General features: G+C 41.9%; 1 protein-coding gene across 1 annotated transcript in view; it reads right to left on the reverse strand.

Annotated features, from left to right (window-relative positions):
* Positions 1–3,174: 3,174 nt before the first annotated feature.
* Positions 3,175–22,934, reverse strand: part of LOC113437229 (potassium voltage-gated channel subfamily KQT member 1-like) — a 230,051-nt gene continuing 210,291 nt past the window's right edge. The window contains exon 15 of the mRNA XM_087934235.1: positions 3,175–4,670. Within this exon, the coding sequence (XP_087790361.1) occupies positions 4,572–4,670 (99 nt within the window). The 3' untranslated portion in view covers positions 3,175–4,571. The remainder of the gene's footprint in view (positions 4,671–22,934) is intronic.

Below are 22,934 nucleotides of genomic sequence, written 5' to 3' on the forward strand. Positions count from 1 at the left end.
CCAGGTAAAGCATTGTCCAGTGCTTCAGTGGTCATTTCCAAAGCACGAGACTCAACAGAGAGGAAGTTGCGAAATTCAGTAAGGTTATATGATTCATCTCTGGGATTCTCCAGTTGGAAATTTGGCAGGAAAACATTGAAAGATCTGGCACTCAAGGAGCAGCCAGGTTTGAAAAAAAAAAAGAGAGACCAACTCCTGGTTACCATTCCCACACTCCTTTCTTTTAGGGGTGGGCTTTGGAAAAGGGAAGAAATAAAGAAAACATAAAATAAAATAAAAATACAATCTTTGAGGTTATGATTAGGACAAAGAGAATCCTTTGAAGACCACAATCTTTATGGAATAGAAGAATGAATAGAATAGAACAGAACAGAACAGAATAGAATAGAGTAACAGAGTTGGAAGGGGCCTTGGAGGTCTTCTAATCCAACCCCCTGCCTAGGCAGGAAACCCTACACCAGTGGTGGCTTTTTGGGCTCCTGTGCCAAAACGTGTGCGTGCATTTGCATGCTCGCGCTCGCATGCCAGCACCCAGAAGGCGATGTGTGCCCCCCATGCATGCGCGCACAATGTCCACCCATCTGACATCGTTTCTGGCTGAGTTTGGGGGAGAGAAAGAAAGACTTTTGCAGCTTTCCTTGTGTGCAGCTAAGAGCAGAAGAAGAAAGAAGCGGAAAGAAGCAGCCCGGTGGCCAGGCGCGTGACCAAGTTCCCTCCCCTCCGCCCTTTCCCCCCTTCCCTCATTACCTTGTGTTGTTCGCAAGCCTTGTGTCCCCACGGGCCATGTGGGTGACCCAGCCTTGTGTTCCTGTGCAGCCTGGATTAATTGCTTTGGGGGGGACATTTCTCTGCGGACCACCAAAGTTTTCTCATGGACCACTGGTTGGCGACCACTGGACTAGAAGACCTGCAAGATCCCTTCCAGCCCTCTGATTCTATGGGTTCTGTGGTTCTCAGGTTTGGCCTCTTGTATCCCTAAAGTAAAACTCCTTCCTTCTTTCCACATTCCTTCCCTCCCCAACTATTACTGATGATTGAAGCCAATGGTTTTTTAATTAAAATTTTTATTTTTAATATTTACAATGATTCCCTGATTTAAGCCAAAGTTGAATGCATTAAAAAATTGCATACAATAAAAAAAAAAGACTGGCCCGATAGCCTAGTGGTGGAGATGGTTGCCTCCCACTCAGAAGGTTGAGAGTTTAATCCTAGGAGGAAGCAAATGTTTATCAGGGTGCAAAGGAAAAAAAAATTGCTGTGAACTCTGCATAGGTGTCAGGAAGGGCAGTAAACACTCAATTCCATCCAGTCGCCTTGACTCCATCCCAAAAAGGGACTACGGGGTCCTAAAAAGGGAGGTTTATTTGAATGCATAAAAAACCTGAAGGTTTATGAACATTCAAGGCAATATGATATCAAATGTGCAGCTCTCCCTAACTTATGTGGGCCCAGATCTTGTTCAGGTAGGAGCAAAGTTTGGCGCAACAGCTAAGCTGAGTTTCATGATTGCTGGATAAGTGAAATGAATTGATGCTCAGCGTCTCCATTGCCCAAGGATTCTTACGCGCTTAAATCTGAACTAAACTGCTGTTTTATTAGTGAACATGATATGCAGTTGGCTTATGAACCCGAACCAGATTTTCGTCAGCATTTGTCTCTGATGCACAATTCTAAAAACAAAACAACAACACTGTTTTCTTGGGTTGTGGATAGCAGTTTGCTTCTTTAGACAGAGCCAGCGATTACAGGAGGCAGCATGAAGTTGAACAATTATGTGAGTCCGTCGCCTAAGGTTCCCGTGGGATGCAAAAGAGAGAAAAAGTCCATTGAAACAAAGGCACAGCTTTTGCACACTTGAGTTTGTCTTCCGAATTAACTTTAAACGGATCCTTGGGACTACCTCCAGCTATAAAAATGTGTTCACATCACTTGTGCTTTTCTTTGATTTTCAAAGTCCTCCTAGCTCATTCACAAACAACAATTGCTGAGAGGAAAATAGATTGCTTAGCTCTCTTGCAAGATTTCTCAGAGAGTGTGTGAGGTTCAGAGGTGGTATTCAGCCGGTTCTGACCGGTTCTACAGAATCGGTAGCGAACATTTTCAGTAATTTGGAGAACCACCAAATACCACCTCTGATTGGCCCTGACCCCATCTATTCTCCACCTCCTATTGAGTCCCAGTTGATCGGCTGGGTCTTCCTTGGTTGCCCTGCACAGGAGAACAGAGCTGGAAAGCAGGTTAGTGGGGTGGGGAGGGAATGGGGATTTTGCAGTATCCTTCCCCTGCCATGTTCACCAAGCCACACCCACAGAACCAGTAGTAAAAAGTTTGAATCCCACTACTGGTTTTGAATCGCAACACTGGTCAGGTTCTTCTCACTGATATAGAATATGGCCAAGCTGTCAACAAAATGAACTACATAAATAAAACAAGCCAACGAACGAAAAATAAAAGTGCAAATCAATATCCATTAAATAGCCATACGTGGAATATCCCACACACTCTTTTGAAAACTTTTTAAAAAAATTTAATTTAATTTTTTTTTAATTTTAAATTTTTTTAAAAATCTATTAGATGTAGATTATTTATCATTTTTTATCATATGTGTCCTAGGATAATAGCAATAGCACTTAGCACTTAGACTTATATACTGCTTTATAGCGCTCTACAGCCCTCTCTAAGTGGTTTTACAGAGTCAGCCTATGGCCCCCAACAATTTTTGGTTCTCATTTTACCCACCTCGGAAGAATGGAAGGCTGAGTCAACTTTGAGCCTGGTGAGATTCAAACTACCAAATTGCAGGCAGCTGGCAATCAGCAGAAGTGGCAATCAGCACTCTAACCACTGTGCCACCAAGGCAGGATCCAATCTGGGTCGGTCACCAGGAGCAGAGATTTAATCTGGAATGTGTTGACAATTTCTGATAGAGAAAAATTCCCTGAGGATGGGTTTCAGAACGAGTCCGAAACCTCAGAAGTCTAAACCTTTGGTCTCAATGATTGATCCAGATTGGATTCTGCAATGTTATTTATCACGTTGCTTGTTAACAGGCAGCATATGTTTTTCTAAATGTCTTTGTAATAAGGAAATAGATCGATATTTCTATTTCTCTTGTTTGCACCAGTTTGTTGCTATTGATTTTTAAATTTTATTTGTGCATTAATGCAAAAAAGGAAGTATATACAGTATGTTTATTAAACGTGAAGAAACATTCACAATTACAGAAAGAAGGAAGGGGTATCTTTGTAAAGGTTAAAGATTTGTACAAGTGCTTTCCTTGCCTTTGATGATTTGTGTGTGCGTATGTGTGTGCTAAAAGGGATGCAGTGGCTCAGTGGCCAAGACGCTGAGCTTGTCGATCAGAAAGGTCGGCAGTTCGGCGGTTCAAATCCCTAGCACCACCTAATGGAGTGAGCTCCCATTACTTGTCCCAGCTTCTGCCAACCTAGCAGTTCGAAAGCATGTAAAATGCAAGGAGAAAAATAGGGACCCCTTTGGTGGGAAGGTAACAGCGTTCCATGCACCTTTGGCATTTAGTCATGCCAGCCACATGACCACGGAGACGTCTTCGGACAGTGCTGGCTCTTCGGCTTTGTAATGGAGATGAGCAGCACCCCGCTAGAGCTGGAAATGACTAGCACATATGTGCGAGGGGAACCTTTACCTTTACCTTATATGTGTACTAGAAGCACGTATAGTTCTTAATCCTAAGAATGCTTCAATCCATATTATGGAAGCAAGAAATAATTAAAAAAAATGGTTGAGGACTTCAGGAAACCTATTAATGACTCGTGGTAATTTTATCAAAGTTACTTTCTACTCCGAGTAAGAAGTGTCAGTCTGAAACTTTGAGCTAAGGCACCGCATTTGAGTTCAACCCTATAATGCACATATCAGCACGAACCAGATGGTGTTTCCCTCCCTGCAAGTAGCATCCAGATGTGGAGATGGTCGCTCAGAGGTTTCCCTGTCCAAGAATTCATTTTTGGACATAGAACTAATCGAGTCTTACAGCTGGGCAGTGATGGGCCAATACCAGTTCAGACTGGTTCTAGCGAACTGGTAGTTCTGGTGAGCAGTTGGCCCCGCCTATCTTCCCCTGCCCTTTCCTGTCCCATATTTCCATTTTTTAAACTCAGCTGATTCGTGTGGCACGGTGGATTGCCACGCCTCAGCTGTTTTACTCACCAGCGCTGACATAGAAGGTAAGTTTTTAAGCTTAAAATGGGAGGTTTTTGAATGTTGTGGGCAGGCGCTAGCCAAACTAGTTGTTAAACCGGTTGCAGCCCACTACTGCAGCCAGGAGAAATCCTTTGCTCTTCCTGGCAATTTATTAATTCCTGTAAGACTTCTCCAACAGGTTGATTCTATCTCACGATGCATGAAGCGAATGTAAGAAAGGAACATGGCTTAAACAGAATGGTAGGCGGGGACCGGTTTCATCCCAGTGGTCCTCATGGCGCCGTTTGGAACTCATCATCAACTCTGGTAACGTATGAAATGGGAAAAGGAAGCAAAGATGGTTCAGATGAGTTTACATCTTCTGGTTCAGAAGCTAATATGATCTGCAGTCACTTAGATGAAGATGAAGCCAGAACCGGTGATCGCTTCCCAAGCTGGATCTGAAGAGTATCCAAGATGTCATGTAATTTTTGGTCAATCTGGGTGACCTGTTGGGAAACCAGAAGGCAACATGGTCTGTTATGCTCATCAAGGCATATATGTCAATCATGCTTCAAACCAGGAATTGATTCCAGGGCTAAATCTGCCATAAACTGGTTTTAAGGCAGGGGTGGAGAATCATGTCCCCTTTTATGACTCTATGACTCTATGACCCTTTTATGACCTTTTTATGACTTGCGGACTTCAACTCCCAGAATTCCTGAGTCAGCTGGCTCAGGAATTCTGGGAGTTGAAGTCCGCATATCATCAAAGGGCTTGGTTCCCCACCCGTTTCATGGAATGGATTTCAAACAAGAAATAACAGCAAACAGGATAACATTTCCACCCACATAACAATATGACTTTCTTTGCTGAGCTTTTGAATTGTGTGATAGCTTAAACGCAATCAGTCCATTAAAAAAATCACATGATTATTCTGGTAAAAATTGGTGAACCACAGAAATATTTTCAGTGTTATACCTGGGAGCTAATTCATCTTGCAGACCCAGTCAGACCAGAGGTGGTATTCAGCCAGTTCTGACAGGTTCTGGAGAACCGGTAGAGGAAATTTTGAGTAGTTCAGAAAACAGGCAAATCCCACCTCGGACTGGCCCCACCCCCATCTCTTCTGTGCCTTCCATTAAGTCCCAGCTGATCAGCTGGGTCTTATTTTGTTGCCCTGCACAGGAGAATGGAGCTGGAAAGCAGGTTAGTGGGGTGGAGACAGGGGTCGGATTCTAATTTTTAAACAACTGGTTCTGTGGGCATGGCTTAATTGGTGGGTATGGCTTGGTGATCATGTGACTGAGTGGACGTGGCTTGGTGGTCATGTTATTGGCAAGGTGTGGCCAAGTCAATATCACTCACATCGAGGCACGCATCTCCTTGCCTGGCCTCTCATGACTGTGGGGATGTTGCAACAGTTGTAAGTGTGAAAAACGGCCATAAGTCACTTTTTTCAGTGCCATTGTAACTTTGAATGGTCACTCCACACAAGCAAAGTACCAGCAAAGGAGGGGAAAAAAAACTCCAGAGAAGTTCCTGAGACAGGAAGTCTAGTCCTGCCAAGAATGTAATAAGGATTAATGGAGAGGCAGTTTCTGTAAGCAACACCAGAATGTTTCCTTCCTGCCTTCCTTACAGGATTAGGCCAATAATTTCTTCTAACAACCGGTTCTCTGAACTGCTTAGAATGTTAACAACCGGTTCTAGCAAATAGGTGCAAACTGGTAGAATCCCACCCCTGGGTGGGGAGGTAATGGGGATTTTGCAGTAATCTTCCGCCAGGAATGAGATTGGAATGGAGATTTTACAGTATCCTTTTCCTGCCACACCCACCAAGCCACGCCCACAGAACCGGTAGTAAAAAAAATTGAATACCACCACTGAGTCAGATGCACATTTCAACCAATTGTGATCCCAGACAAACGCTGAAACAATAGGAAATGCTATTCATATTGTCTGACACGGAGCATTAGGTGTTCATTGTCACATTGGGAAAAGCACCTCTACCTCCCTACCATATATTTCTGGCATTATCAAAGCCATGATAAAACCTGGGTTTCTTAAAGGTTGAAATGACAAAACAGCATATAGATTTGAAACCAAAGATATTTTTATTGGGAATTTTACCCGAAGGTTATAACAGAGAACCGACATACTTGATTATTAATGTTTTAACTGCAGCTAGAATTGTATTTGCTCAAAATTGGAAAAATGAGAAAAAAAATGAGAAAATTCCAATAGAGGAGGAGGTGATTAAGAAAATAATGGAATGTGCAGAAATGGGTTGATTAACATTAGCAATTAGAGAGCAAGAAGAAAAAGAATATTTTAAGATATGGGATTTATTTTACCAATGGTTAGATAGAAAAGTGGAAAATTAAAGTATAATTTAACAGTAATGATATGTTATAATTGATTATTATAGAATGACTTTTAATATGAATTAAAATTGGTAAGAACTGAGATCTGCTCTAAAGAATAATGTGGATTCGAAACTAAAATCTAATGGTGGTGTAATAATAATATAATATGACATGGAAAGTTGATTAATGCGATCTGAAGAGAAACCAGAAAATTTGTATAAGATGTTTTACAGGTGGCATTTTCCCCTGACAAGAATAACAAGAATGTTCAAGAACAAATCCAAAAAATGTTGGAAATGTCATCAGACACCTGGCTCATATTACCATATGTGGTGGACTTGTGTGGATGCTAAAACATATTGGACTAAAATCCACATGTGGTTGGAAAAAATGACAAAAAAGTATATAGATTTGAAACCAGAGATATTTTTATTGGGAATTCTACCTGAAATATATACTAAAGAATTGAAATACCTGATTGTAAATGTATTAACAGTGGCTAGGATTGTATTTGCTAAAAACTGGAAAAATGAGAAAATACCATCACAGGAGGAAATCATTATGAAAATATTGAAATGTGCTGAAATGAGTAGATTGATATTTGAAATCAGAGAACAAGATGATAAACAATTTTATAAAATTTGAGATCTATTCTATCAATAGTTAGACAATAAAACATGGTAATGAAATATGTAGATTCTTAGAAAATAATAAATATATAAAGATGTATTCTTTTCTTATTATATCTACAAAATGATTGTAGGATAGATTTGAGATGATAATATGATACTGTTACAAAAACAAACTAAGTAAAATATGATTATTTCGTGAAACATGAATGAATAAAAGTATAGTCAAATGATTGATTAACAATGATATTAATGTATTTAATACTTGATTGAAAATATGACAATATATACAATGTAATTGTAATTGAAGACTACAAAATGGAAGCACAAAACAATTTGTAAACCAACCGGCACACTGTTTGTGTGTGTGTGTGTGTGTGTGTATATATATATATATGGAAGATGGCTTGATGTTTTTATGTTTTGTTTGTTTGTTTGTCTTAAAAACCAATAAAAATTAAAAAAAAGAAAGTTGATTAATGTTATATGAATGCAAATGTAAATTCAAGAGGAAAAGACTATACATATTGTGCACAAGAATCATGCACCAATCGACACACTGTACAATTGAAAGATGGTTTTATTTAGTTGTTTTATGTTTGTATTTGTCTATGTTTGTTGTTAAAAATAAAAAACTTTTTGTATGAGGAAAAGATGCGAGGACTTCAACTCCCATAACTCCCCAGCTGCCTGGGGAATTCTGGGAGTTGAACTCCATGCACCCTCAAGTGACCAAAGTGGAAACACTGAGTAGAGAGTCAGCCCATGAATCATTTCCAACTAAATGAACATTCCCCCAAATTAATGTGAGTGAAGAAAGAGCCAGAGGATCTATAGCTAAGTAGAACAACTGATAAACCCTCTTTCTTGGAGATATCAACCACAACCAAAATTGCTCCTGTGATGATCCAGGGCGTGGCACTTAAGCAACACAGCCAAAGAACAGGTCTAACTCCTCTTTAATGATCCAACTTTGCCCCCCAAACGTCCCCACTTTTACTACAAATCCTGGAGCAAAGCTCTCACATGCATCTTCAGCATCTTCTGGCTGCGAGTAGTCCAGTAAGCCAGGTTAGTCAAGCAGTCCAATAAGTCAGGTTTAGCCAAACAGTAACCTCCAGGTCAGCAAGTGCACACAAGGCTCCACAGATTCAAGGCTTGTTCCTGACAAAGGCCCCTCCCACCAGCACCTCCTTACAACTCAGTCCCCAGGTGTGACTTGAAGAGGGGGGCGGGGAACTCTCCTCCTTCAGAGCCGGCTCAGTCTGCGTTGTTCTTGCCTTCTCTCTTCTCTCCATACTCTCGGATCAGGAGGGGGTGGTCCTTACTCTTCTCCTGAGCTCTGTTTCTCCTGCTCCTCCCTGTCTGCAGGCCTTACTAATTCAGAGAAGTCTTGCCTGGACTGACTCTGCCCTTCCCCAGTTTCCTCCAAGGCCAATGGAGCCACCCTCTCGCTCTCTGTCTGCTGTTGTTCCAGCTCATCTTCCCCCGCAGATTCAGACTCTGATGGTGGCACGACAGGTTCCCTTCATTCCAGCTTTTTTTTGTTTCAAAACACCAACTGACATCGCATACCTTGGTTGTAAATCTTCATTATTAATCATCTGCTTGCTACAATATTGGCTTGGTTCCCCCTCCTAATGAGCTTAGCATCATGCCTACTTCACCCTTAACAAGAGGCTTTTGAGAATAATCGTGCCAGCAGTATGAAGAGATTTGTGGAATTATGCTTGATGGGTGAAACTTACATATAGAATTCTTTATTTATTGGCCAAGTGTGGTTGGACACAGAAGGAATTTGTCTGGGTGCAAAAACGCTCAGTATACATAAAAGAAAAGATACATTCATCAAGAATCATAAGGTACAACACTTAATCATAGTCACAGGGTACAATAAGCAATCAAATAATACTAAGAAACAATCAATATAAATAGGAATAGAATAGAATAGAACAGAATAGAATTCTTTATTGGCCAAGTGTGATTGGACACACAAAGAATTTGTCTTGGTGCAAATGCTCTCAGGGTACATAAAAGAAAAGATACATTCATCAAGAGTCCAGAATCATAAGGTACAACACTTAGTAATAGTCATAGGGTACAATAAGCAATGAAATCATACTAGGAAAGAGACAATATAAATTGTAAGGATACAAGCGACAAAGTTACAGTCATACAGTCACAAGTGGGAGGGGATGGGTGATAAGGAGCGATGAGAAGATTAATAGTAATAGTAATGCAAACTTGGTAATAGTTGGACAGTGTTGAGGGAATTATTTGTTTAGCAGAGTGATGGCCTTCGGGGAAAAACTGTCCTTGTGTCTAGTTGTTCTGGTGTGCTGGGCTCTATAGCGTCGTTTTGAGGGAAGGAGTTGAAACAGTTTATGTCTGGGATGTGAGGGGTCTGTAAATATTTTCACAGCTCTGTTTACTGCAGCAAAATGATGTTTATTTACCAGCAGCAAAATATTTCATTATGTCCCATTGCAGGTAGCCCTCAACTTACACCGATTCATTTTGTGATGAAGTTACAACATCACTGAAAAAAGGGACGCACAATTGTTTTTCACAGACTGTTGTATCATCCCCGTGGTTCTGTGATTAAAATTCAGATTCTGGGCAACCGGTTCATATTTATGACCGTTGCAGTGTCCTGGGGTCACGTGATCACCTTGTGTTACCTTCTGCTAAGCAAAGTCCATGAGGAAGCCAGATTCACTTAACAGCAATGATTTGCTTAACAACAGTGGCAAGAAAGGTCATAAAACGTGGCAAAAATTACTTAACTTTCTCACTTCGCGATGGAAATATTGAACTCAATTGTGGCTGTAAGTTGTGGACTACAGGTGGTCCTCGACTTACATCAGTTTATATAGTGACAGTTCAAAGTTACAACAGCCCTGGAAAAGCGAGTTATGGCCATTTTTCACACTTACAACTACTGCGCAATTTGGACACAGTTTCACACTTACGACCTTTGTGGCCTCCCCATGGTCCTGCGATCAAAATTCAGATGCTTAGCAAAAATGCTTCATACTTACGACCGTTGCTGCTGCCCAAGGTCACGCGATCCCTTTTCGACCAGCAAAATCTGTTGGGGAAGCCAGGAAACCACACCACCGGCTTGTCAGCGGCAGTGATTCCCTCCACAAACTGTGTCGAGAAAGGTCATAACATGAGAGGCAAAACTCACTTAACCACTATCTCACTTAACCACAAGTCATTTTGGGCTCGATTGTGGTGGTTATAAGTCGAGGACTACCTGTTATGTGCTTTTGATCAAAGTTTCAACCACTGTTTGATTAAAGTTCAGCTTTTGGGTGCTTTCTCTTTTCTTTCCAGCACAGTGATGGAAAAAAACCATGATCATTTTATCTTCTGCTTTTTCTTCTTCTTGTCCTTTTACTTCATCTGTAGTTTGCCAGCTGCGTTCCCCTTGTAACCGTTGCCCTCTGCTCCCTTCTGCTGCCCGTGTGAGAACCTGGAGGCCTCACCAATCCTGGGCAGAGGTTAAGGCTGGCGGACCTCAGAGTCTGTCTTTTCCTGACATGGCCATGGTCTCTGGGGTATTATAGATGCTTACACAGCTGTGAGGGTAGTGAGAATTTAAAGCAGGGAGAACCAAGGCTGAGATTTGACATCTCAAGGAATTTTAATTCAGTTTCTATAAGGGTTTTTTTTTTTTTAAGGAAAGCCTTTGCAAATATCAAGTGTGGCGTGATACCTAGGTAGGTCCTAGAGCCCTTGATGGCGAACCTTTGGCGCATGAGCCTCAGCCAAACTTACATGAACTGCACATGCGTATGTCTTCCAGCTGATTTTCAGCCCATTTGAGCCTTTTGGAAATACCGGAAGTGCCGAAATGGGACCGTTTTCAGCCTCCCAAGGCTCCAGAGGCTTCCCTTGAGCTTCCGGGAGGGCAATAGTGGCCTCCCCTGGGCTCCGGAGGCCCTCTGGAGGCTGAAAACAGGCACTTCCGGTATTTCCGGAAGGCCCATTTTGCTGCCTCCCGAGGCTGCAGAGGCTTCCCTGGAGGGCAAAAACAACCTCACACAGGCCAAAAATCAGCTGAGAGGCAGATGCATGTGCAGTGCAGGTCAGGGGGCAGGGCGGGGGTGTTGCATGTGCATACAAAGGGGAGGGCAGGGCGCATTGCATTGTGGGTGCCAGCACGCCTGCGCGCTTTTGGTATACCACAAGAAAAAGGTTCGCCCTCACTGTCCTAGAGCCTGGAATAAATGCTTCCAATATAAACCCTTCAGTTTTTAGTCCTGATCTCTTATTCAGTGAAAAGTTTTCTGAGAGAGGAAGTGGTGACTCTGCATAGAAAGAATAGTCCTCAGGTGATCTGGTCATCCTCCCGCCTGCGAAGACCTACAAATGTCTATTTTTTCCTGTAAACACAGCATCGAGAAAAGCAATTTGCATTTCAACATGCTTTATCAATCAATATACAGTATGCTTTTTCTGTTTCCTAGGTAAAGTGGGAAAAGAACAAATCCCAGAAATAATTTCACAGAGATCGTAACTTTTCAGAAGAAAGAAAGAAAATTAGGGACAACAGTGGAATATGTTTCAGTAAGGGTTGCTCACAGGATGAGATGGACAACTGAAGCCATGTGAAAAAGATGAGAAAAGGCGATTAGATAGATAGTCCAAGACACTCCAAACTTGGCAACTTTAAGACTCATGGACTTCAACTCCCAGAATTCCCCAACACACCATGACCCCATTCTTGGAAATCTGTACAGAGTTTATAATATTTGAAGACCGGGGTCTTCAAATTTGACAGCTTTAAGACTTGTGAACTTCAACTCCCAGAATTCCTCCTCTGGTCAGGTTAGCTCAGGAATTCTGGGAGTTGAAGTCCACAAGTCTTAAACTTGCCAAGTTTGAAGACCCTTGCTCTAATGAGTTCACACTGAGAGTTAATTGTTATTAAATAAATACTACATGACAAAATGGAGTTGGTGAAGGTGTTGGACTGGGCTTTTTGGGGCTGAAACTCAAGTTCTCGCTTGACTTTGAAGCCCGCTAGATGACCCGAGATGATAGTTGCTGTAAGGAAAAATGGAGGATGGAATATTTGAGGGCTTGGAGATGTAGAAATTTAGCACCCACCTTTCTCCTAGAAGAATGAAATATCCTAAGAAATATTAAAAAGGCAGAATATTATACTTCCGTGGATGAGAAAAGGAGAAACATGCTCTTGGAAAACAGCTCCCACCTTTGTTAATAGACTCAAAAAGGCTGGGCCATCCTATCTATAACACAAAAGACCTTCACCCTTAGGACATAATAGGGTCCATCTCACCACATGGCACCTGGGAAGACTACATCACCCAGCAAGATTCAGCTGAGCCTGAGACTCAAGACAACCTACAAAGTTACCTCTGCATGGCCCCGTGGAAGTCTGACAATAAATCAGAATACATTTCTTTCACAGGAACAGGAAGCACATTCAAAGCCCAAGAAAGGGTACAAATCAGATAGTATTCAGCAGGTTCTGGGGAACTGGTAGCAGAAATTTTGAGTAGTTCAGAGAACCGGCAAATCCCACCTCTGACTGGCCCCACCCTCATCTATTGTCTGCCTCCCATTGAGTCCCAGCTGATCGGCTGGGTCTTCTTTGGTTGGCTTGCACAGGAGAACGGAGCTGGAAAGCAGGTTAGTGGGGTGGGGAGGGAAGGGGGATTTTGCAGTAATCTTCCCCTGCCATGCCCACCAAGCCACGCCCATCAAGCCATGCCACGCCCACAAAGCCTCACCCACAGAACCAGTAGTAAAAAGTTTGAATCCCACTACTGGTATAAATATATTTCACTCTCCACTCCATGTGGTCAGCTACCGAGGACTTCAAACCAGGTGGTCCCGTCCACCATTAAACCATCTTTCCAAACAGCCTCCATGTTTCCAGTGTCTCTCTCCCCACTTGGAACTGAACCCAGAAGGATATTTCTTCCAACAGAGAGAAAGGATAGATTAATGAATTACAATGAATTAAACAAATACCCACAACACACCTCCCTCTATGCTTTCACACGGCAGCAATAACTCACAATAAGTTTTGAAGGCTCAGTTGTATCTCCGGGTTAGGGCAAGCACATCTCCAGACCTTAGTTGCAGGAAGCACAACAGTGGGAAATGGGTTGTTTTTATTTCTCACTGAAAAGCTCCTCAGAGACACCCGGTTGGCCAATGGGAGAAGTGAAACATTTGACTAAGGTAGCCTTGACCTGATCCTATCATGTAAATAAAATGCCATCATTAACCAAAGACAGGCATCAAGGAGAGCTTTAAATGTTTTACTACGGAGATCAGGTTTCCACTATTTCTTTCCATGGGGACAGCCACAAAGGATTAGCTTCTCTGACCCACAGAATCACACAGAAAAAAGGAGAGAGGGAGAAAGAGGGGGGAAAAAACCCACCAGCCTTTCATCCATGTGATTATCTTGTTTGAGTTTCCCATTAGTTCTTTGTTTATTTTCATTCCACCAAACTTATCTACAATTTGCCATCACTTCCCTGCTCTCCCTTCCTTTCTCTACAACAGGCCCACCCTTTCTTAGGTTAGGTGTTAGGGCTTTGGTGACCTGGATCACGGGAAATTTTTTTAAAATTAAAAAAAACAAACAGTTCCATTTATTTTGGTTTCCATCTACCTTTCCTGTTCCAATTCACACACGCAACACAATCTTGTTTCCTCTGCCCATCAGCCATTGCAAAGGGTTAACCCTCTGGGGGGGGGGGAACGAAAGGGGAAAAAGTTGAAAAATGAACATTTTCCCATGAATAACCGTCATGTGCGCGAGAGATCGAGGTAGACTTCATTCCATACATACATATATTATATTTTTCTTTAAAGAGTAGGACGGCCATCAACTTAATCATTCTGCGTTTATCGAAGAGCAGTTCCAGTTTAATTCAACGTGTTTTCACTGGACAAGTGCAAAATGAATTGGTTAAACCATATGCTTTGATTAAAACATTTATTTACTTCTTTGTTTGTTTATATCTCACCCTTTTATTTTTATAAACAGGTTAAGATGGTGAATATGTCCAATATTCCTTCCTCCTCCTATTTTCCCAACAACAATGAGCCTGTCAGGGGGGTTGGGCTGAGGGAGAGGGAGTGCCTGAAAGTCATCCAATTGGCTTTGATGCCTAAAATAAGACTAGAACTTAGGGCCTCTCGTTTTCTATCTGGTGCAGAGGTGGTATTCAGCAGGGTGTGACCAGTTCTGGAGAATCGGTAGCGGAAATTTTGAGTAGTTTGGAGAACTGGTAAATCCCACCTCTGACTGGCCCCGCCCCCATTTCTTCTCCACCTCCTGAGTCCCAGCTGATTGGCTGGGTCTTCTTTGGCCTGCACAGGAGAACGGAGCTGGAAAGCAGGTTAGTGGGGTTGGGAGGGAATGGGGATTTTGCAGTAACCTTCCCCTACCACACCTACCAAACCACATTCACAGAACCAGTAATAAAAAAAATAGAATCCCACCACTGGTCTGATGTGTTAACCATTACACCAAACCGGCTCTCATTTGATTAAATTTGATAAATTTGGTTAAAGGATATTTTGCACATCATTGCATAAAACCACATACTACCCTTATCAATATTCATGGAACTACCGACTGCAGGATCCAATCTGAGTCGGTCACTGGGGGTCAAACATCTGATGGCGGACTCAGAATGGATCCTGCAACATTTCCTGAGACATGTTCTTGAAAGTATCCTGAAAGTATTCAGAACCCCTTCACTTTTGCCAATTTTGTTAGGTTGCAACCTGATTCTACAGTTGTTGAAATTCATTTTTTTCCTCTCATCAATCTGTATAGTTGCCTTCATTTGAGAAATACATCCTATATAGACAGAAGCGAACATCTTCCAACAGGTCTGTATGAGAACTGATCCAGAAAATAAGATGGTTTTTTTCCCCCCCATCAGAATCATAATCAGAATAGAGCTGGAAGGGACCTTGGAGGTCTTCTAGTCCAGCCCCCCTGCTCAAGCAGGAGATCCTATACCATTTCAAACAGATGTCCAGTTTCTTCTTAAAAACCTCCAGTGGTAGAACACCCACAACTTTTGAAGGCAAGCCCTTCCACTGGTTAATTGTTCTCACCGTTAGGAAGTTTTTGCTTAGTTCTAAGTTGCTTCTTTCTTTGATGAGTTTCCATCCATTGTTTCTTGTCTCTTCTTCTGGTGCTTTGGAAAATAAGTTGACCTCCTCCTCTTTGTGACAATCTCTCAAATACTGGAATACTGCTATCATGTTGCCCCTAATCCTTCTTTTCTCTAGACTAGCCAACTCCAAATCCTGCAACTGTTCTTCATAGGTTTTAGTCTCCAGGCCTTTAATCATCATAGTTGCTCTTCTTTGCACTTTTTCCAAAATCTCAACATCTTTTTTGTAATGTGGTGACCAAAACTGGATGCAGTATTCCATGTGTGGTCTTACAGAGGGTTTATAAAGCGGTACTAAAAGTTCACAAGATTTTGATTCTATGCCTCTGTTTAGACAACCAAGGATTAAAAACCTCCAGTGATGAAGCACCATCAGTATTCTCATTTGGAATGAACTGATTTGCTGTACAGGAAAATGTAAACTACCACTTGATTTTACTTTACAATATTTTAGTATGGTATTCTTGCTTTTGTTCTCTATGAATTGTTTAAGTTGACTAGTGAGTCAAAGTGCTTTTGGAAAAGAAGACATAAATGTATCAAATGCTAATAATCCATAAATTCACAGTCCAACATAAAAACAAGTCATCTACACAGCAACTCCCATTCTCACAAAGTTTATCTCTCTTTTCCACCTGCCTCACCTTGAGCTGGTATCTGGGCAATGGAGTGAGGAAGGAAAGATAAATATCTCACTTCCTTCACCACCCTGGAGTGGAACAAAAATACAGTAAAAATATAGACTACAGAATAAAAGAGTTAGAAGGAACTTGGAGGCCCAAGACCCAACCCATTTCAGACAAATGGCTATCCAATTTCTTCTTGAAAATCTCCAGTGATGGAGCTTCCACAACTTCTGAAGGCAAGTTGTTCCACTGATTAATGGTTCTCACTATCAAGAAATTTCTCCTTAGTTCTAGGTTGCTTCTCTCCTTGATTAGTTTCCATCCATTGCTTCTTCTCCTGCCTTCAGGTGCTTTGGGGAATAGCTTGGCTCTCACTTCTTTGTAGCAGCCCCTCAAACATTGGAGCACTGCTACTATGTCGCCCGTAGTCCTTCTTTTCTCTAGTCTAGACATTTCAAATTTGTGCAACTGTTCTTCATACATAGAATAGAATAGAATTCTTTTATTGGCCAAGCGTGATTGGACAAAGATACATTCATCAAGAATCATCAGATACAACACTTAATAATAGTCATAGGGTATAATAAGCAATCAAATCATACTAGGAATAAAAATCATTAGGATGCAAGCGACAAAGTTGCAGTCATACAGTCACAAGTGGGAGGGGATAGGTGATAAGGAGTGATGAGAAGATTAACAGTAATAGTAGTGCAGACTTTGTAAATAGTTGGACAGTGTTGAGGAAATTATTTATTTAGCAGAGTGATAGTATTCAGAGTTAAAACTGTTCTTACTTCTACTTTTCTGGTGTACAGTGCTCTGTAGTGTCATTTTGAGGGAAGGAGTTGAAACAGTTTATATCCAGGATGTGAGGGATCTGTAGATATTTTCACAGTCCTCTTTTTGACTCGTGCAGTATACAGGTCTTCAATTGAAGGCAAGTTGATAGTAATTGTTTTTTCTGCAGTCCTAATTACCCTCTGAAGTCTGTGCCTGTCCTGTTGGGTTGCAGAGCCAAACCAGACAGTTATAGAGGTGCAAATGACAGACTCAATAATTCCTCTGTAGAACTGGATTAGCAGCTCCTTGGGAAGTTTGAGGTTTCTGAGTTGGCACAGAAAGAACATTTTTTGCTGTGCTTTTTTGATGATGTTTTTGATGTTAGGTGTCCATTTTAGGTCTAAAAATTTGAAGGTGTGGGTTAGGGTTAGGGTTACCTTTTAGCCTCCTGAAAAATTACAAAGACCTGAACCATAAAAGATTTGGCTCATGATAACCAACACCTTGAATTTGACCCAGACATCTACAGAGTAGCTTTCACAAAATCAGTCATAGTCACTTCTGACTTGTCTTCAAGGCCATCCCCATGTAGGATGAATTGTACTAATCCAATAGAATGTTTTAGGCAAATACATATTTATGACTTCTTTCTGTCCTTCTTTTGACACTTTGCTTAAGGTGACAACATGTGTGTGCTCTCATTTTAGAAAGCAGAGTGGCATGAAATCACAGCTGGTCCAAAGTTGCCCACAAATGCTCTCATTTCTTGGGGTGGACTCTGATTTTTCAATGCTATCTCACTGCTTTAATTATGGTGCATGTCAAGATTCTCCCCCCTCACAATTATCTCTGATCAGAAATATATAGAACTGATTAGACATGTGCCATCAAACCATGGCTGATTCTCAATGACCATGTAGATTTTCTCCATGAGTATGGAACTACAAGTATAAAAGTATTGTCGTTATTAAAATTGTTTCTCCCAAACACGCTTTTTCAAACAATTTTTATTTAAATTGTTTAATTCATTAACTAAAACTAATTTGCTCAGTCAGTAGTTAAAGGTATCTAATGGGCAACATTTTCACACGTTTTTGCATATTTTAAAAAGATGTACAGTAATAAAAATATCTGGAAACAGCAATGTATTGATATGTTTGACTTTCAATGAAAGTCTTAAACTGGAAAAAAGATACTGGGGAGTATTAGTTCCAAAGGTGTTTTTCAAAAGGCAACTGGACTTTCTTGGGTTTTTTCCTTGAAAATATTTTGTTTTTCATCCAAGAAGCTTTGGCCACAACTGAAAAAAGGAAAAAAAATTAAGAAAGTCCAATTGCCTGGAAATAAGGAGAAACTTTCTGACAGTGAGAACAATCAACCAATGGAACAGAAGTTGCCTTCGGAAGTTGTGGGAGCGCCATCACTTGAGACTTTGAAGAAGAGATTGGACTGCCATTTGTTAGAAATGGTGTAGGGTCTCCCACTTGGATAGGGGGTTGGACTAGATGACCTACAAGGTCCCTTCCAACTCTGTTTATCTGTTATCTATTATCTGCCTTTTGAAAAATGCTGTTGGGATAATCATGATGTGGATGATTGAGAATCTCTAGGTATTTGGTGAATAACAGGATAAAATAGGAACTGAATCTTTATGTGACAGTCTTTATAAACTATAGAATAATTCTGGTTAAATTGCTCCAACTCAACGGTGCAATTCTCAGCTCTGTGACATTCAATGGGATATCCCGCTGTAGGCCTGCATAAAAATCTTAATAAAGTAACAAGGCATGTTCTGATTTACAATTTCAGAGTTGCACCCCAATCAGAGGTGGGATTCAGCAGGTTCTGACCAGTTCTGGAGAACCGGTAGCGGAACTTTTGGGTAGTTTGGAGAACCAGCAAATCCCACCTCTGACTGGCCCCACCAACCCCATCTATTCTCTGCCTCCCATTGAGTCCCAGCTGATCGGCTGGGTCTTCTTTGGTTGCCCTGCCGAGGAGAACGGAGCTGGAAAGCAGGTTAGTGGGGTGGGTGGAAATGGGATTTTGCAGTAACCTTCCCCCAGGAATGGGGAGGGAATGGGGATTTTCAGTAACCTTCTCCTGCCACGCCCACCTGTGGGGTGGGCTGGACTGAGAGAGAAGGACTGGCCCAAAATCACCCAGCTGGCTTTCATGGCTAAGGCAGGACTTGAACTCACAGTTTTCTGTTTTCTAGTGTCGTGCCTTAATCACTAGACCAAACTGGTTCTCATTCTGTCTCTCGTTCTTCTCTTTCTCTTCTTTTTTCCTGCTTCTCTTCTCCTTCTCCTTCTCTTCCTCCTTCTCTTCTCTTCTTCCCTGATGCAAATCAGTTTACTGATTTCACTTTTAAAATGCAGCCATACCATTGACCAAATTCTGGTTCTTTATTCCCTTCTGTAGAGGATCTGAGCCACGGTGGTGCAGTGGTTAGAGTTCAGTACTGCAGGCTACTTCTGCTGACTGCCGGCTGCCTGCAATTTGGCAGTTCGAATCCCACCAGGCTCAAGGTTGACTCAGCCTTTCATCCTTCCGAGGTGGGTAAAATGAGGAACCAGATTGTTGTGGGGGCAATAGGCTGACTCTGTAAACCGCTTAGAGAGGGCTGTAAAGCACTGTAAAGTGGTATATAAGTCTAAGTGCAGAGGTGGGCTGCACTTACGTTAACAATCGGTTCGCTGGTTGTGAGTGCTCACTCCGCTCAGACGTGCCTCTTTGGGGGTGAAATGCAGCTTCAAACATGTAACTAATCTACTCAGGCAGCTCCAGTGAGTACAGCAGTCATGGCGTGGAACACATCTGGGCAACATAGGTGGTGTTGTGTTTAGCCGGCAGCAGGTGCAGATGGCTGAGAAGAGCGATGACCCTGATGAGGGGCCAGGACCATGAGGGAGTGGACTGCTGCCTTCAGGGATTGTGGGGGCTGGCAGCAGTGACGAGGAGGTTCCCGAGGAGCCTGTGCCAAGTGCACGTGAGCACAGGATGATTCATAGAAGAGAACAACTGGAGCAGCACAGGCAACTCAGGAGTAAGGATGCAACGTAATGGCCCCTCCCTCCAGAGAATATAAACCTGCTTTCAAAAGGTTTTTGTCTTTGCAGAAACCAAAAACGTTCTAAGGACTCAGCATTGTGTGTGGAGACTCCGGCTTATCTGAAGAATTCTGTCAAGGCTTTTCTGGCTGGACTAATTGGCTGCAAGACATCTTTTATCTACAAAGAAGTTATTTGTAGATTAAAGCTGAGAATGTTTGAGTTGCTGCGTTTGTTTGAGATTTTCTTGCTGGTAACAGGGTTGGGTCAGAATAGGTGGCAGGGAATGAGCCAGAAGGTTAATTATATATGGACAAGATAGCACAGGGTGGGTGGGCAGTGATTACAACTACTGGTTCGTCCAAACCAGTCCGATCAGGCAGTAGCCCACCACTGTCTAAGCGCTACAGCTATCAGCCCATTGCTAAACTCCATGCTAAGTTGCTTTTCAAAGGACTGGCTGGGAGAACACTCTGGAGAGGTGATAGCAGTCCTTGTCCTTTTGTTTGGATATTGAGGCTATTCCATGCTGTTCCAGGACTAACACTATCCCCTCAGCCTACCAGATCCACCTTCTAAAAATCTGGATTCTTTAAAGCAGTTTAGTAGTTGCCTGGATTTACACAGGTTGTACATGCTCTTCTCAGCCTTGAGAGATAACGTTCAGCATTGGTTTTCTGGCACCATTTAACCAATTTTCCCTTGCACTCCACACCAGTTGGTACAGAAATATGCAACCATGGCTGCATCTAGTAGAAAAAAGCTCTTGGTTGCAGAATTGCCAACATGTTATAATCTGTAAGTGGAAACGACCTTGGGAAACAGGAGGAAGAGTTGCTGCCTTGGGAACAATCAGATAAAAGTGGACATAGTCTGCAGCTGCATAATGGGCAGAAAAAAAATATATAACCTCTTAGGCTGTAAAAGAGAGTGCTGGAGATTAGTACTATCAGGATAACAGAATCGGAAAGGACCTTGGAGGTCTTCTAGTCCAACCCCCTGTTCAAGGATAAGACCCTATATCATTCCAGACAAATGGTTGACCAGGTTATATAAATTGAGGACTCCCTGAATTTGTTGAGAGGCGATGGTTTGAGTCTAGCATGACGGGATGGAGCTACCGCAGTGGTGGGATTCAGCAGGTTCTGAACGGTTCTGGAGAACCAGTAGTGGAAATTTTGAGTAGTTCAGAGAACTGGCAAATAGCACCTCTGACTGGCCCCCATCTATTCTCCACCTCCCAAGTCCCAGCTGATCGTCTGGGTCTCCTTTGGTTGCCCTGCACAGGAGAACGGAGCTGGAAAGCAGGTTAGTGGGGTAGGGAGGGAATGGAGATTTTGCAGTATCCTTCCCCTGCCACGCCCACCAAGCCACGCCCACAGAACCGGTAGTAAAAAAAAAAACTGAATCCCACCACTGGGTTGACCCCTCCTTTTTCTGGCAGCCTGTCAAATTCTTCGGAACTGAAGCTGAAAAAGAAACGAAGTTTATAGGAAGCTCTAGCTTCTTACTCTACAGATTGGAGTGATGTCTTTCTTACTTCAGTATCATCATAATTCTTATCAGATTGATATTTCGTGAGTGAGAAGACATAGGACAACACGGTGATACAGTATTTTGATAGGCACATTTCTCTTGTGCTGCCAGACCAGAGGTGGGATTCAGCAGGTTCTGACCAGTTCTGAAGAACTGGTAGCAGAAATCTTGAGTAGTTTGGAAAACCAGCAAATACTACCTCTGCCTGGCCCCACCCCCATCTATTCTCTGCCTCCCATTGAGTCCCAGCTAATAGTCGGGGTCTTCTTTGGTTGCCCTGCACAGGAGAACGGAGCTGGAAAGCAGGTTAGTGGGGTGGGTGGAAATGGGGATTGTACAGTATCCTTCCCCTGCCACGCCCACCAAGCCACGCCCACCAAGCCATATGCCCACCAAGCCATGCCCACAGAACCGGTAGTAAAAAAATTTTAATTCCACCACTGAGCTGCCACCAGAAAACAAAAGGTAGACTTTATTTAAAGGGATGTTTTTATAGTGATTGCAAAACAAGTCATTGCTGTCTTTAAAAAAGAAGGAAAGTCGACGTCAAGGCCAGATGTTTGCTTGACTGCATTTTTAGACGTGGTCCCAACCAACAAAGAAGCTGGACAGGTCTTTCTCAACGATTCGGAACTCTCCAACTGCACAGCCAAAGTGTTTATTTTTAGAATTTTGAAAAAATAAACATATTTGCATTTGGAAAAATGAAGACGGCTTCTTGGAGAAGCTCAGCATTGTTGGCCTGGTCCACAGGGAGAGGGGAAGGGTGGAATTCAAAAGAACCATAATTTAATTCCCGAAAAGGAACTTCTTTTGCTGTTTATTTTTTTCAGCTTGTGTCATAAGTGCAGCAAATACTAGTAGTAGATGGAGAAAAAAAACAAAGTTCCAGAAAAGGCATCCCCGCAGTCACATGATCAAAATTTGGATGCTTGCCACACAATTGCAAATGCAATTGAGATATGAGAAAGATCTTAAGACCTATGACTTTAATAAAGAGCAAGCAACAATTGATCAAATGCTGGGAATGGTAGATGAAAAGTTAATTAAGAAATTATATAATTTTTTATTAAGCCTAAAAATGGAAGATGAACAGAGGAAAGAGACAATGATAGTTTGGGCAATTTCGGGGGGATATATTATAGAATTAGACAATTGGCAAATACGTTGGCAAAGAAACTATAAATTGATGATGGCAATTATGCATAAGGAAAATCTGTATAAGAGGCAAGGTTAGCAAAAATGTTTTAAAACATGTTTGCCAAATGTTGGAAATGTAATCAAATACCAGGCACATACTATTACACGTGGTGGACGTGTCCAAAAGCAAAAAAAAAAATTGGATGAAAGTGCATATGTGGTTAGAAAAAATGTTAAGGTAGCATAAAGGTTATAAGACAGAGCCATTCTTGTTAGGCATAATACCAGAAAAATATGACAAAGGGAATGTATATTTAATATTACATGTTTTGACAGCAGCAAGATTTGTGTTTGCACAATTAGCACAAAATTCCTGGAAAAATGAGGAAACACCTACAAAAGAAGATATAATTACAAAAAACAAATTAGATTGTACAGAAATGGATAGACG

Source organism: Pseudonaja textilis, chromosome 5 (genome assembly GCF_049901715.1).
Source record: "Pseudonaja textilis isolate UNSWEBS1 chromosome 5, rPseTex1.2, whole genome shotgun sequence".
In the NCBI taxonomy this organism is placed as follows: Eukaryota; Metazoa; Chordata; class Lepidosauria; order Squamata; family Elapidae; genus Pseudonaja; species Pseudonaja textilis.